Source organism: Moschus berezovskii, chromosome 7, assembly GCF_049115385.1.
Source record: "Moschus berezovskii isolate FMDL1 chromosome 7, NW_MosBer_1.0, whole genome shotgun sequence".
NCBI classification, from domain to species: Eukaryota; Metazoa; Chordata; class Mammalia; order Artiodactyla; family Moschidae; genus Moschus; species Moschus berezovskii.
Window position 1 is genome coordinate 72,336,397 of NC_142466.1, and position 16,417 is coordinate 72,352,813.

The window sequence follows — 16,417 nt, forward strand, 5'->3', positions numbered from 1 at the left end:
ACAAAATACACACATCTTAGGTGATGAATTTTTACACATGTAGTCACAGCAGATCAATATAGAGAACCTTTCCAGCACCCCAGAAAGTTACTTACATTTTCTCCCAGCTAATCTCACGCTAAGTGAACATGAAAGTCACTCAGTCATTTCTGACTCTTCGCAACCCCATGGACTATACAGTCCATGGGATTCTCCAGGCCAGAATACTGGAGTGGGTAGCCTTTCCCTTCTTCAGGGTATTTTCCCAACCCAGGGATCGAACCCAAGTCTCCCACATTGCAGGTGGATTCTTTACCAGCTGAGCCACAAGGGAAGCCCAAGAATATTGGAGTGGGTAGCCTATCCCTTCTCCAGGGGATCTTCCTGACCCAGAAATCAAACCAGGGTCTCCTGCATTGCAGGCTGGTTCTCTACCAACTGAGCTGTGAAGGAATCCCCAGTCTAACGCTAAAGGTGGCCACTATTATCACTTTATTTTAAACCTTTTTTCATCTCAGTTCACAAGATGGTTGGAATGTTAGAATGCACCAAGAAGTAGAATATGCTTAGAACTGCAGTAGATATTTCAGTAGTTCATGGCTACAGAAAAAACTTAGTGAAGGTAATGGCTTCATATGTTTTTTTGCACATGGCCTACAGTTAAAAAAATCTTTTTAAACAACATGACCTAGGATATACATACAATCATCTCTCCACAATTTTAAATCGACTCTATGAGCAGCATGGCTTCCTCTGATTCAGCAGTTTATGGAGTCAAAAACACAGCCACCAGGAGCTCCTCTGTGAGCATTTTCTCCATTCAAGAAACAAACCATAGTGAAGCTAGAATCCTAGTCCCAATTCCAGATTCTTATTGTTCCAGTTTGGGTCCGGGGTCTGCTCCTAGACCAATTTGCTATGGTCAGGAGCATATGGTCACCTGTATAAAGTGCCACCAGATCTGCTGATGGCCTGCAGATCTGGGGTTGGGGGAGAAACAGTTTGCAGAAAAGGAATGGGCTAGGAAGATAACCTAGGAGGTCTATATTACTGTGCCAAATCTGAATCTGATTCTCAGTTTCTCCATATACTTGCTGTATGATAGTGGAAAAATTATGTGATGGTGGTTTAGATGTTAAGTCGTGTTCGACTCTTTGTGACCCCATGGACTATAACCCCCTGAGGCTCCTCTGTCCATGGGATTTTCCAGGCAAGAATACTGGAGTGGGTTGCCATTTCCTTCTCCAGGGGATCTTACTTCATATAGTGTATATACCTTGTTTCCTTAGTCTGTTCCAAGAAAGGTGCTAGGTTCTAAGTAAATGAAAATATACACCTTGCCTCAAGAAGTAGCCTTATTCAGGTATGGTTGACAAGTCGTAAACACACATATAAAGTGGACAATCTGGTAAGTTTCAGCACATGTATACACCCATGCAACCAGTACCACAAGCAAGATAATGAACACATCCATGACCCCCAGAGTTTCCCTCCCTTCACTCCTACCCCCTTTAGCTAGTATTAATTCTTCAAATAGCTCCTGTCAGTTCAGTTCAGTTCAGTCGCTCAGTCGTGTCCGACTCTTTGCGACCCCATGAATCACAGCACGCCAGGCCTCCCTGTCCATCACCAACTTCCGGAGTTCACTCAATTCCTTACAAATACAAACTAAATTCTGCTATTTGATCTTTTCTCTCATTACATTTTTTAATAGGTGGTTGTTATTTAGGAAAGCTATTTTTCTAGCCACTTTCCTTGTTTCAATTAATTCCTCGGGTTTTCCAAGTAAGCAATCATAATACCTAAAAAGAATATTTTTTTTCTTTTCCATTTATTATTGCTGTTTTGTTTTGTTTGTCCTTCCTGCTTTATATGACCTCAGGAAAATGTTGGCTGGTAGCAGCAGGGCCTGCTCCTAACAACTTCAGGGCCCAGGCAAGAGTACAAAAGGAGGTCCACACACCATATGTCTAAATATTTAAAGATCATAAATCAAGCTAACAAACTGTTAGGTTAAAAAGTTCTATCCAAGAAAAGCAAATACTGTGTATTAACACATATATATGGAATCTAGAGAAGACTCCTGAGAGTCCCTTGGACAGCAAGGGGATCAAACCGTCAATCTTGAGGGAAATCAACCCTGAATACTTGTTGGAAGAACTGATGATAAAGCTGAAACTCCAGTATTGTGGTCATCTGATGCAAACAGCTGACTCATTGGAAAAGTCCCTGATGTTGGGAAAGATTGAGGGCAGAAGAAGAGGGCATCAGAGGATGAGATGGCTAGATGGCACCACCAATGCAACTGACATGAACTTGGGCAAACTTCAGGAGATGGTAAGGGACAGAGAGGCCTGGTGTGCTTCAGTCCATGGGGTTGCAAAGAGCTGGACATGACTGGGCAACTGAACAACAACAACATGAAATCGAGAAAGACGTACTGATGAACCTATTTGCAGGGCAGCAACTGAGACACAGACACAGATAACAGACTTATGGATACGGGGCAGGGTAGAGGAAGGAGAAAGTGGAATGTATGAAGAGAGTAAAATGGAAACATATACATTACCATATGTAAAACAGCCAATGGGAATTTGCTGTGTGACTCAGCGAATTCAAACCAGTGCTCTGTAACAACCTAGAGGGGTGGATGGAGAGGGAGGAGGGAGGGAGGTTCCAGAGAGGGGACATAGGTATATGTATGGCTGATTCATGTTGATGTTTGGCAGAAACTAACACATTATTTATTATACAGCAATTACCCTTCAATTAAAAATAAAAAAATGTAATTATAAAAATGTTCTATCCAGCTACCCTGACATACCTGACTTATAGCAAATATATACATAAAAACCTAGAAGGCTAGGTTCAAGTTTACAATCCTTGTGTGTCACACCGCCCTGGTGTGCTTGAGGTAGCTGTTGCAGAACTTAACTCAAATGACTTTTACTTCAGTAGCTCTTGTTTAACTGACCCTTGCATAAAAGACAAATGAAAACATTTTCCCATGGTATTGCCTAATATTTTTTCTCTTTAGAATTAAAATCTTATAAGCACCTCATTCCTAGGGTAAAAACAACAACAAAATTCAGCATTCATGATACCCACAAAGAAAACCTGAAATGCTTAGCAGATTTTCTGCTTTATTTTAGAAATGCCTTTCAAGGCAATTCTTTTAGAGCCCTAATAGTCATTGGTCCCCAATTTCGACCTCTATCCCCACTTCACTGGAATATCGTAAAAGCTGTTTCCTAAGCTATTACTTCTGAGGACAATATAATCAGTGGGTACATTCTGAGCAACTCATTTGAATATTCAAATACATATTGAAAAGGCTCGATCTGGAAGTCGTCCGGGGGGAGGACCTGTGAACTGGACAGGGCTTCAAAGCCAACCATCTGCTTATTCATTGGTAGCAGCTGGTATATCTGCAAGAACTTGAGAAGGAAATTAGGAAACCCAGTTGAAGTTCCAACTCTGTCACTAACTGGCTGAACTGGAGTGAGTCACTGGAAACTCTTTGTTGAGCCTCAGTCTCATTATCTATAAAACTGGAACAACGACATTGGCATTAAAGGCCTAACCTATTTGGGAGGAAAAACACAAGTCTGAACTTCAGTTTCTGTCCCTTTTACGTTTAAACTTGTGCCCTGTCCACCTCAGAGGATTTGGGGCTTGGGGGGTTGGGGGAAGAGCGACAGGGAGAAGGTACAACCTCTCTGAGCTTCAGTTTCTGTATGCGTAAAAAGGTAACAGCATCCGGCAAGCCCACCAGTAAAATTCCTAGAAGAGCAGAAAATGGGACAGAAAAATATTGCAAAATGTAAAAGGCTCTATATATGTGACTTCTCTCACACTTAAAACACAACGAACAGACTTAAAAAGCAATTGTGCTTCTCCTTCCTCCTAGCTCCAGTGTTACTGCCCCACAACAAATAAAGACCAGCTTGTTAGACAGTCCAGAGTGGCGACCGCGTTTGTACATCCTGGAGTGCCGGTCACACCCCTCAAGGCAGGACGTGGGCGGGAGGGGGCGTGGCGGAGCACCGTCCGCCTATCGCGACGCCCCGCCCCCGTCACCCCTGCGCCTGCGCCCTGCGTACCTACCAGCCTCCAGCGCCCCGGCGGGAGGTAAGGGGCTCTCGAGAGGCCGCCTCAGGGGTGTCAGGCCGTGACCGAAGTGGTGGGCAGGGTGCCAGCACCGGGCGCGGGAGGGACACCCCGCAGGAAGCAGGGCATCAGGTCGGAAGTGCGAGCGCTGTGGGGTCTCTACTCGACTTCTCGAAGTGGCGTTTTCGGTTGTGGAGGCGCTGTTCGAAGCGGGTATAAGGAGGCGGCCGACCGGGCGAGCTTGACGGCCTCCCGGGTCTCGGGGTGGAAAAGTTTCCGTCTTCTGCCCTGCCCGTTGACGCGCTGTGGGTCCCAGCTCGTCAGGGTAGCCGGAGTCTCGGTCCAGAGGCTGGCCCGGGCACCTGTTCCTGGGCGGGAGTGAGGGGAGACGGCGTTTGGGTTCTGTGGCCCAGGTGCGCGGTGGATGACACTGCGAGGGACGGTACGAGGCTCGAGGGAAGTGAGGGGAGGTCCTGGGGCTCGAGGTGGGAGCCTGCCTCCTGTCAGCCAGGCCGGCGAGAGGGCGGTGGATCGCAGAAAGCCCCACATCCAAGTCCCCCCCTTTTTAAAATTCGGAATCGGAGGCTCAGAAAACAGATACGGGAGGTCGGTCCAAGGGCCTTGACTTTTCTTTCCAAAGTCAGTACCCCTTCCCCCAGTCAGAGACACTAGGCGACATGCTTGAGGGAATTTGGTGCCACCGGTGTGGGCAGATGTGGGGAGGTGTTCATCACTTTTTTTGGAAGGGCGCATTGCCTGCAATTTTGGACTTTTCCTGAGAAACGGGATTTTTCGCTTATAAATAACCTTAAGTAATTTGGTTAATATCCCAGTACTTTTTCCTTATTGAGTAGTATGATACTCAGCTGGTAATAGTTGTAAGCACTCAAGGTTAAGTTTGTAAAGCACCTGGCACCCCCACCTCACCCCCGCCCCAAGTGTTAAGTGCCGTGAATATGGTTGCAGTTCTTTGACTTCTAAATGTTTGACCTGTCTTATGTGAAACAGTTCACATATTATTTTAAAAGACTTTTCACTTTGAAATAATTTTACAGTTACAGAAAAGTTACAAAAGTATCTGAGTTGTTTACAGTTTCCTTTAATGTTAACATCTTATGTAACTATAATACAGTTAGTTACCAAAAGGAAGAAATTAATTTCGGTACAACACTATTAACTAAATCACTAACTTTCTTCAGACTTCATCACTTTTTATAGTAACGGCCTTTTTCTGTTTTGGATCCAATCTAAGATCCTACGTTGCATTTAGTTTGCATGCCTCCTTAGTAGTCTCCAATCTGTGACAACTTTGAAGTCTTTTCCTGTCTTTCATGACCATTGCACTTTTGAAGAGTCCTGGTCAGTTATTTGTAGTATGTCCTTCAGTTGGGCTTTGTCTGATGTTTTCTCAGAATGAGATTAAGGTTGTATATTTTTGTTGAAGTGTATTTGCCCTTCTCAATAGTTTATCATAAGGGAGTGCATGAAATGACACTACTGTTGATCACTTGGTTAAGGTGGTATCTGCTGGGATTCTCTAATGTAAAATAACTATTTTCCCCTTTGTATTTAGTTAGTATCTTGGGGTAGAACTCTTAAACCATTGAGATATTCTGTTTCCCCTCAAACTTTAATTTGCTGATTTTAGCATCCATCAGTGGATCTTGCCTTCAGTAATTATTACTGTGATGTTTTCCCCATTCCTTCTTAATGTATTAATTGGAATTTTTCAGTAAGGAAGAGCTGTCCCTTTATCCTATTTATTTATTAATTTTTTGTATCAGTTCAGTTCAGTCGCTCAGTCGTGTCCGACTCTCCGCGACCCCATGAATCAGCACGCCAGGCCTCCCTATCCATCACCAACTCCCGGAGTTCACTCAAACTCATGTCCACAGAGTCGGTGATGCCATCCAGACATCTCATTCTCGGTCGTCCCCTTCTCCTCCCGCCCCCAACCTTTCCCAGCATCAGAGTCTTTTCCAGTGAGTCAACTCGTATCGACTCATTTATTTTTCTATTGGTTATTTTCCTACACTTTTGTTATTTATTTTATGTCTCAAGTTGTTCCAACTTCGTCCATTGGAAGTTTTTTTCAGATTGCTTCCTGTGCCCTTTTAATAGACCCTAATCCCCCCCCCCTTTTTTTAAACTGCCTTACTTTTTGGCGTCATAAGATGCCCCAGGCTTCTCTTAACATTTTCCCTATCCTGGAATCCACCAGTTCTCCGAAGACCCCTGGTTTTTTTTTGGAGAGTACTATTTAAACACCAAAGGATCTGGGCCCTAGGTGTGCTCATTGCTACTGGCGTATCATTGTTTCTAGTACCTGGCAGAAGACATCTAGGAAGGTGTGTGTGTGTGTGTGTGTTTGTATTTTATATATATGCATGCTCAGTCCCTCAGTCATGTCCAACATCTTGCAGCTCTATAGACTGTAGCCCACCAGACTCCTGTCCATGGGATTCTCCAAGCAAGAATACTGGGGTGGGTTGCCATTTCCTCCTCTAGGGGATCATCCTGATCTAGGTATCAAACCAGCATTTCCTGTGTCTCTTGCATCGATAGACATATTCTTTACCACTAGTGCCACCTAAGGAAGCCCCTTTTATATGTATAAATGTGTGTATTTCTAGCTAGCTATACAGTCATCCCTTAGTATCCAAGAGAATGGTTCCAGGACCTTCTGCTACTGCTGCTGCTAAGTCGCTTCAGTCGTGTCTGACTCTGTGTGACCCCATAGACTGCAGCCTACCAGGCTTCTCCGTCCATGGGATTTTCCAGGCAAGAGTACTGGAGTGGGTTGCCATTACCTTCTCCGCCAGGACCTGCAGCAGATACCAAAATCTGAAGTCACTTAGGTTCCATAGTTGACTTTTTGTATCTGCAGTTCTGTATCTGCAGATTCAAGTAACTGTAGATCATGTAGTATTTATTGAAAAAATTCCACTGTGGGTAGACCCTTGAAGTTCAAATCCATATTGTTCAAAGGTCAACTGTATATCTGTATATGTCATGGAGATACAGGCATATATATATATATATATATATACACACACACACACACATATACCCATGCATCTACAAAGATTGATATTTTATTTTTATGTGGGCTTCCCTGGTGGCTCAGAGGTTAAAGTGTCTGCCTCCAATGCGGGAGACCCGGGTTCGATCCCTGGGTCGGGAAGATCCCCTGGAGAAGGAAATGGTAACCCACTCCAGTATTCTTGCCTGGAGAATCCCATGGACGGAGAAGCCTGGTAGGCTACAGTCCACGGGGTCGCAAAGAGTCAGACACGACTGAGCGACTGAACGGAACGGATATATATACACACACATGTAATATATATATATGTCTGTATATATGTATGTTTTTAAACTGGAGTTTATTCTGATACTTCTATTTCTAGCAAAATACCACATTGTTCATTTTAGTCTTGCCCCTCATTTATAACTTCTCCCTTTAACAGTGAGAAATCTGGCTTTTGTGTCTACAAAATATTTTATTTGTTCAATCCTAGTAATACACATAATGTGTTGTTAGTTCAGAATTCCTAACCCATAGTCCTATGAGAAACAAATTTACTAACTAGAGAACAGTAGAGTTGTCTGTAGCTTTTTTTTTTTTTGTCTTTAACCTTGTGTTATCCAGTTTCTGCTGTGCTGTGCTAAGTCACTTCACTCATGTCCAACACTTCGTGACCCTATGGACTGTAGCCCACCAGGCTCCTCTGTCCATGGGATTCTACAGGCAAAAATACCAGAGTGGGTTGCCATGCCCTCCTCCAGGGATCTTCTTGACCCAGGTACTGAACCTGCGTTTCTTACATCTTCTGCATTGGCAGGCAGATTCTTTACTACTAGTGCCACCTGGGAAGCCCAGTATCTCGTATCTAGACACTAGTGTCCAGCATCTGTTTTATAAAGTTACCTATATTAGTTATTTTCTTCCACCACTTCCTTCAGTGTGGTGTTCATTTGTAATACAGTTTATTTTTTATAGTTTGTATCTCATTGTGGGTTCTCCCAAATTTTGTTGTTTTTGTTTTTTAATGTACAAAATTTCACCTTTTGTGGTATACAGTTCTGTAAGTTTTTATAAATGTATTTTAATTGTGTATCCACCATCATTGGTCAGGATACAATTCTGTTGCCCCACATATTCTATTACACTTGAAAAAAAGTCAAAAGTAATACAACTCTGCAGAAGTTTGGGAAATTAGTCATTTTTGTGTTCCCACTAGCTTTTTCGTAGGCATGTTTTAAATATTTGTAATGTTAATGTAAACATATTTTGTATCCTGTGTTTGAATTATACCAGAAATATTTCCCAGTTTTTTGACTGAAAAATCAAGAAATGCTGAAAATATTTTCAACTCGTTATTTAGTCACACTCTTAAACCACATTTTGTATTGAATTAAGACCTTCCCTTAATAGCTTATAAATGTTATTTGAGCTACTTTGTGATCAGAGTCACTGTTGGACAATTTTGTTTCAGTAACACCATACCTTATGCAGTTATTTGAGTGTTATGTCCTCTTCTTAGTTTTATATAGACATTTTATTATACTTTTATAGAAATGGAAATGGTGCAGAGAAGGAAAAAAATACTGTCTAGAAGGAAACCAGGAGATGGAAAAGTCTCTTCAGGAGCTCTTGGCCAGAACGTCTGCCCTGAAAGATGGCCCTTATGAGGCAGCAGGTTTTTCCTTCAGCACAAAATGCTGAGGGGCAAAGTCATGTACTCTGACCTGGAAATAGCACTTTTTGAATCTGAAAAAGAAAGCTGTCATTATAGCATAGGGGAACAGTGAAGATAAGCCAAATAGTCAATAATTGGGGTTTGTCAAGTACACCGAAAACTGATTAATGGAAGAGAAAGCGGAATCATTTGAGTTGTATCTCAAATGCTACATACATTTGGGAGGCAGATGGGCTATAAAAGAGAAGGCAATGGCAAGCCACTCCAGTACTCTTGCCTAGAAAATCCCATGGATGGAGGAGCCTGATAGGCTGCAGTCCGTGGGGTTGCTATGGGTCGGACACGACTGAGCGACTTCACTTTCACACATTGGAGAAGGAAATGGCAACCCACTCCAGTGTTCTTGCCTGGAGAATCTCAGGGACAGCCTGGTGGGCTTCCGTCTATGGGGTCATACAGAGTCGGACACGACTGAAGTGACTTAGCAGCAGCAGTAGCAGTAGCAGACAGAGGGAGTACCTTGCAAAGCCAAAAGTAGAGATTGGGTGATATTTCAATAGCGTGGGTGGATTACTTATGAACATTGTATTTTCTTGCTCAGTTAATAGGGAACTCTTGGAAGTGTTTGTTGGAAGGAGAAGCATGTTGCCTTTGGTGTTTTAGATATATTAATTGGTGGTAATCTATGGGGGAAAATTGGAGAGGGGAAAGAGACTAAAGGAAGGCCAAATAAAACGCTTGTAATGAGGAGAAGAGACGACAGAGAATGAGATGGCTGATGGCCTCACCGACTCAACGTACATGAGTTTGAGTGAACTCCGGGAGTTGGTGATGGACAGGGAGGCCTGGCGTGCTGTGATTCATGGGGTCGCGGAGAGTCGGACACGACTGAGCGACTGAACTGAACTGAATATGCTATGCATATTGTGCTGTTTGACTAGAGTGATAGGATTAGAAGTAGTGTAGAAGAGACATGTGAAGACATGTTTTAGTTCCTTTAGCATTGGAATACCAGTTTGAATACCAGGTACTTTATCAAAACCATTTTGATAGGAGTAATAGTATATATAAAGATAGCTTCTTAAATAATCTGCATAGTGGAAGAAAACACAAGAGGCAATGTGATAAACTAGGAAACGATGTTAGACAAGTAATAGATAATTTATAAGACTATTATGTGTTATATATAATAAGAGAAAGACATTCCCTATAGCACAAGCAGGCAGTTGATGAAAGAAGACATGCAAATAGATAATAAATCAATCTTATTAATAATTTAAAGAATGCAAAATAAAACAATAAAGAGACACCATTTTTGTCACCAGTTGAATGTCTAAGAAGAATGATAATATGAGGTATTGGTTGGAGTACAAATAAATGGACATTAAAAATTTTTTTAAACTGAAGTGTCAGTTCAGTTCAGTCTCTTAGTCATGTCCGACTCTTTGTGACCCCATAAATCGCAGCACGCCAGGGCCTCCCTGTCCATCACCAACTCCCGGAGTTTACCCAGACTCATGTACGTTGAGTCGGTGATGCCATCAGCCATCTCATCTTCTGTCATCCCCTTCTCCTCCTGCCCCCAATCCCTCCCAGCATCAGGGTCTTTTCCATTGAGTCAACTTTTCGCATGAGGTGGCCAAAGTATTAGAGTTTCAGCTTCAGCATCAGTCCTTCCAATGAACACCCAGGATTGATCTCCTTTAGAATGGACTGGTTGAGAGTCCAAGGGACTCTGGAGAGTCTTCCCCAGCACCACAGTTCAAAAGCATCAATTCTTCAGCGATCAGCTTTCTTCACAGTCCAACTCTCACATCCATACATGACCACTGGAAAAACCATAGCCTTGACTAGACGGACCTTGGTTGGCAAAGTAATGTCTCTGCTTTTTAATATGCTATCTAGGTTGGTCATAACTTTCCTTCCAAGGAGTAAGCATCTTTTAATTTCCTGGCTGCAATCAGCATCTGCAGTGATTTTGGAGCCCCCAAAAATAAAGTCGGACACTGTTTTCACTGTTTCCCCATCTATTTCCCATGAAGTGATGGGACTGAATGCCATGATCTTTGTTTTCTGAAAGTTGAGCTTTAAGCCAACTTTTCATTCTCCTCTTTCACTTTCATCAAGAGGCTTTTTAGTTCCTCTTCACTTTCTGCCATGAGGGTGGTGTCATCTGCATATCTGAGGTTATTGATATTTCTCCCAGCAATCTTGATTCCAGCTTGTGCTTCTTCCAGCCCAGCGTGCCTCTTGATGTACTCTGCATATAAGTTAAATAAGCAGGGTGACAATATACAACCTTGATGTATTCCTTTTCCTATTTGGAACCAGTCTGTTGTTCCATGTCCAGTTCTAACTGTTGCTTCCTGACCTGCATACAGGTTTCTCAAGAGGCAGGTCAGGTGGTCTGGTATTCCCATCTCTTTCAGAATGTTCCACAGTTTATTGTGATCCACACAGTCAAAGGCTTTGGCATAGCCAATGAAGCAGAAATAGATGTTTTTCTGGAACTCTCTTGCTTTCTCCATGATCCAGCGGATGTTGGCAATTTGATAGGGGTGCATATATCTTTTCAATTACTGTTTTCATTTTCTTCAGATAAACACCCAGAATTAGAATTGCTAAATCATATGACAGTTCTATTTTCAATTTTTTGAGTAACTTCCGTTCTGATTTCTGTAGTGGTTATACCAATTTATATTCCCACCACAGTGCATAAAGCTTTCCTTTTTTCCATATCCTTGCCAGCTACCAGCATTCGTTATTTCTTGTCTTTTTTGATGATAGCCATTTTGACAGGTGTGAGGTGGTTCTGACTAACTTTTCCCTGATGATTAGTGATACTGACAATCTTTTCATGTGTCTATTTCCCATCTGCATGTCTTTCCTAGGAAAAAATGTCTATTTAGATCCTCTACCAATTTTTTAATTGGATTATTTTTTGATATTGAGTTGTGCGAATTAAAATTCCATGGACAGAGGAGCCAGGTAGGCTACAGTTCATGGAGTTGCAAAGAGTCAGACACGACTGAGCAACTTCACTTTCACTGTGTATATTTTGGATATTAATGCCTTATCAGATACATTATTTGCAAATATCTTTTCTCATTTAGTAGGTTACCTTTTTGTTTAGTTGATGGGCTCCTTCACTGAGAAAGCTTTTTAGTTTGATGTACTCCTGTTTGTTTATTTGCCCTTTTCTGAGGAGAAAGATCTAAAAACATTGCTGAGACCAGTGTCAAAGGGTGTACTGTCTGTGTTTTCTTCCAGGAGCTTTATGGCTTCAGGTCTTTCATTTAAGTCTTTAATCCAGATTAATGGACACTTTGATATGTCCTTCTCTAGATATGTTGCTAGTGGGAATGTAAATAGGCACAACCTTTTTTGGGACTTCTAATATTAAAAGCCTTAAAAAATGTGTCTACCTGTTAATTCTACTTCCAGGTATTTATTTTAAAGAAATAATCATAGATGGTTGTATGGACTTAAGTGTAAGGAGGGTAATTACACTGTGGTGTAATTTATAATAGGGGAAAATTGGAAACATCCTAAATAGACAACATTAGATGATTAAATCATTGAACATCTATAAAATGTGATACTATGGTGCTATAAAAAAACATAGAAAAATAATTACATGGAAACATTTTTATTATATTTAAGCAGATTGTTCAAAATAAATCTTTCATTTGTTCTTTTATTCATGCCTTCCTTTGTTCACCCAGTAACAGTATATTTTTTTGCTCCTTGCCATTCCTTTCCTTTGGGTTTATTTTCTTTATTGTTAAATCATGCCTTTCAGTAGTTCTTTTAATAAAGGGCTTTGTAATAAACTTGGTCTTTGTAGGTCTGAAAATGATTATTTTACTCTCACTTCTAAATAATAATTAATCTGGATGTATATTAGATCACCACTTTGAAGATATTTCTGTCTTTTGCCATGTTGCTTTGATGAAAAGTTTGCTGCTTTTGTTGTTTTAGTTTGTCTTTTATATCTGCTTTGCTTTTTAAAGTAGGTTTTCTTTTTCCATAATGTTCTGAAATTTCCCATCTGTGTATTTTGGTAAATTTGTATTTTTTAATGCTACTTGGTGGTTATATGCATTTTCAATTTGAAATTTTACATCTTAATTCTTAGCATATTCTCTTTGAATAGTGCCTTTTCAGTTCAGTTCAGTTGCTCAGTTGTGTCCAACTCTTTGCGACCCCATGGACTGCAGTATGCCAGGCTTTCCTGTCCATCATCAACTCCTGGAGCCTACTCAGACTCATGTCCATTGAGTCAGTGATGCCATCCAACCATCTCATCCTCTGTCATCCCCTTCTCCTCCAGCCTTCAATCTTTCCCAGCATCAGGGTCTTTTCCAGTGAGTCGGTTCTTCACGTCAAGTGATGAAAGTAATGGAGTTTCGGCTTCAGCATCAGTCCTTCCAATGAATATTTTGACTGATTTCCTTTAGGGTGGACTGGTTGGATCTCCTTTCAGTTCAAGGGACTCTCAAGAGTCTTCTCCAACACCACAGTTCAAGAGCATCAATTCTTTGGTGCTCAGCGTTCTTTATAATCCAACTCTCATATGCATACATGACCACTGGAAATGTGACTCCTACTTGTTATTGAGCTTCTCATTTTATCCTTTATGTTGCTTATCTTCTTTTTCCTTTTTCCTTTGTTCTGATTGATAGCTTACAGCCAATAGTTCTCTTTTCAGCTACAAAATTTACTATTTAGCCCACCTTTGGAGGTTTTTATTTGTAGAATTTTTACTTGGTTTATTTTCAGATTGGCCTGTTAATGTTTCATAATATCTAATTTTTTAAAAAATTCTGTTTCTTTCTTTATGTTTTTATTTTAAAATGTACCAATTTTAATTTCATTTTTAGATTACTTTATTATCTCTAGACCCTGAGCTGTGAATTTTCCCATTTTGTTGGGTCTGTTGACCAGCTCTTTTGGTAGTGAACTTTCTTGTGCACTCTCATGTCTGCTAACCACTGTAGCTGTTAGACTCTTTATTTGTGGTGGCTGGAGATTTTCCTTTTCTGCTTTTAAGTTTAGATCAAATGTAAAGACAAAGTTTCTGGTGGATAAGATAATTTGTATAACCAACACTTCAAAGAGAGAAACATTATTTAAAGTAATGGTTTTTCATGTTTGTGGAGTGATAGAGTGTTTTGATAGTTTCATGAAAGCAATTGACTCTATCTTCTGAAATAATTAAAAAATAGTCCTAGTTTTTTGTAAAGATTCAGTGACTCCTCAAAGTCCTGAACCCTTATCCCTATGCACTCCAGTCTAGCATACCATAACACAATGGGATTTAACATAGTCAACTTATTTATTTTTAATATGGGAGAGATTGTGGCTAATTAGATAGCATGAAAACATGATGTACAGAAGTGGTTTTCAAGCTTTCTTAGGCAGTGGAGACCTTTATTTACATAAAATCAAATAAGTTCAAATTTATGAAATTAATTAAACAACATTTTCTGAAGCTGAAGCAGGTGTGGGGTCGTGGAGCCTGCCCACTTGACAGCTTTTATCATCACCTACCCTGACCCCAAAGACATAACCCTAGACTCTCTGCAACACTGGTAGAAAAACTACTGGTGAATTAGAAAGAGCTTTTGATTGTACTCTCAGGAATACTGGGTTCTTATTCCATTTCTGTCACTGGTTACTTGTATTGATTATCCATTCTGTCTCTCAGTCGTGTCCGACTCTTTGCGACCCCGTAGACTGTAGCCTAACCAGGCTTCTCCGTTCATGGGATTCTCAAGGCAAGAATACTGGAGTGGGTTACCGTTTCCTTCTCCAGGGGATCTTCCCGACCCAGGGATCGAACCCGGGTCTCCTGCATTGGAGGCAGACGCGTTAACCTCTGAGCCACCAGGGAAGCCCTGTATTGATTATAGACAATGCTAATTACTCTGTAAGAAAGGGAAGAGGCAATTTAAAGAACATCAATGAGAAGAGTTGCATTTTATATTTTAAGTGTATAATTAGATATATATTGGAAATAGAGTTTGATACAGCAGAACTGTTAAGAATAAAATTTTTTCTTCAAATTTTTCAAGTTGACACCTGTTTAGAAAACATTATTCACTGTCAAAGATACATTGGGTGATGAAGACTTGAACAGTATGCTTCTGGTTTTCTGAAAAAAAAAAAGAAAAGTTATTTAAATATATGCATACATTATATTATAAAGACCTATAAAGACATACATCAAAATGGAAAGAATAGGGGGATGGGAGGGAGGAAAAATGGAAAGAGTAGCTAACTATAAGTGAGATGATCATTGATTTTGTTTTATTCTCTATTTCCTAGTTTCTAAACATTCTAAAGTGAATATACCTGACTTGTAGGAGGGTGGGAAGGGGGTGCAGAAGGGAGGGGACACATGTATTCCTGTGGCTGAGTCATGTTGATGTATGGCAGAGGCCATCACAATATTTTAAAGTAATTACCCTCTAATTAGTATAAATAAATTTAAAAAATATTTTAAGTTTGTTAACAAGTCACTCAGGTTCAGCATCAAGTTGAGTATGTGTTCAGAATATATTATAAAGTTACCTAATTGTTGTTTTTTTAAAATAATGGAAATTAATTTTTTAAATTCTTAAATATTTCCCTTTTAGGTTTTTCTACATGAGTGGAGAAGATAATTGTTGCAAGTAGGAGAGATACAGCATTTTTTTAGGATGTCTGAAGATGAAGAAAAAGTGAAATTACGGCGTCTTGAACCAGCTATCCAGAAATTTACTAAGATAGTAATTCCAACAGATCTGGAGAGGTTAAGAAAGCACCAGATAAATATTGAGAAGGTGAGTTTTTTCATTTTCTTTCTTTTTTTCCAGGTTTTTCTTTTTATACTAAAGAAACAGTTACATATTCTGATTTATATTTGTTGTGCATTTCACCTACATTGAAAATACCAGAGAAGAGACTTTGCTAAAACATCTAGCTCCTGTTGATTTAGCAACATTGTTCATTTTTTCTGTTCCGCAAATACTCCTCTCATATTATTCCTTTTTTAATGAAAAGATATAAGAATAGAATCTATGCCTTTTTAGTTGTACACAGTGATGAATTAAGCAGTTAATAATTAGAATTTGTTTGATAGTTGACTATAACATGAATGGATTTCCGCTAAAGGGCTTGCCCAAATTTCATTCACCCAGTGGCAGGTTTTCTTAACTGTGAGGGTGTGTTCATCAGTAACTCTTGTCCTTGTCAAGTGCTATTGGATTAAAGAGGTAAATCATTGTTTGATATGAGAGAATTTCCCAGCTTCATGGCTTCCCTTTGAGGAAACCCCAAAGCCCAAATATTAATTAGCTAGAGGTTAGCTTAGGAGATAGGTAGGGGAAGAACTAGTGTTGGGGACTTTGGTGGAGGTTGCATAGAACCTGGCCTGACTGGGGTCTGATGGAGTGGTTGTGGCATTTATGGGAACATGGATTTGACAGGTTGTGTTGTCTTATTTTCTGTGGGACAAATCAGTGGTATTTGATCTCTCAAGAGAACCTCCCCCAGTACAAATTTTAAGTTGTGAGGTCCTCCATTAGATGTTTTTTGGCTGGGAGTGGGTGGGAGTGGAAGTGGTCATTAAGCCTTTCAGTATA

General features: G+C 40.4%; 1 protein-coding gene across 3 annotated transcripts in view; it reads left to right on the forward strand.

The window, feature by feature from the left end:
* Window positions 1-4,039: 4,039 nt before the first annotated feature.
* The window catches only part of STX17 (syntaxin 17), a 68,609-nt gene continuing 56,231 nt past the window's right edge, over window positions 4,040-16,417 (forward strand). Inside the window, exons 1-2 of one of the 3 annotated variants that reach the window (XM_055427147.2) lie at window positions 4,040-4,110; window positions 15,431-15,616. In XM_055427147.2, coding sequence (XP_055283122.1) covers window positions 15,494-15,616 — 123 coding nt within the window. In that variant the 5' untranslated portion in view covers window positions 4,040-4,110; window positions 15,431-15,493. The other 2 variants (XM_055427148.2, XM_055427146.2) reach the window with 2 other exon arrangements.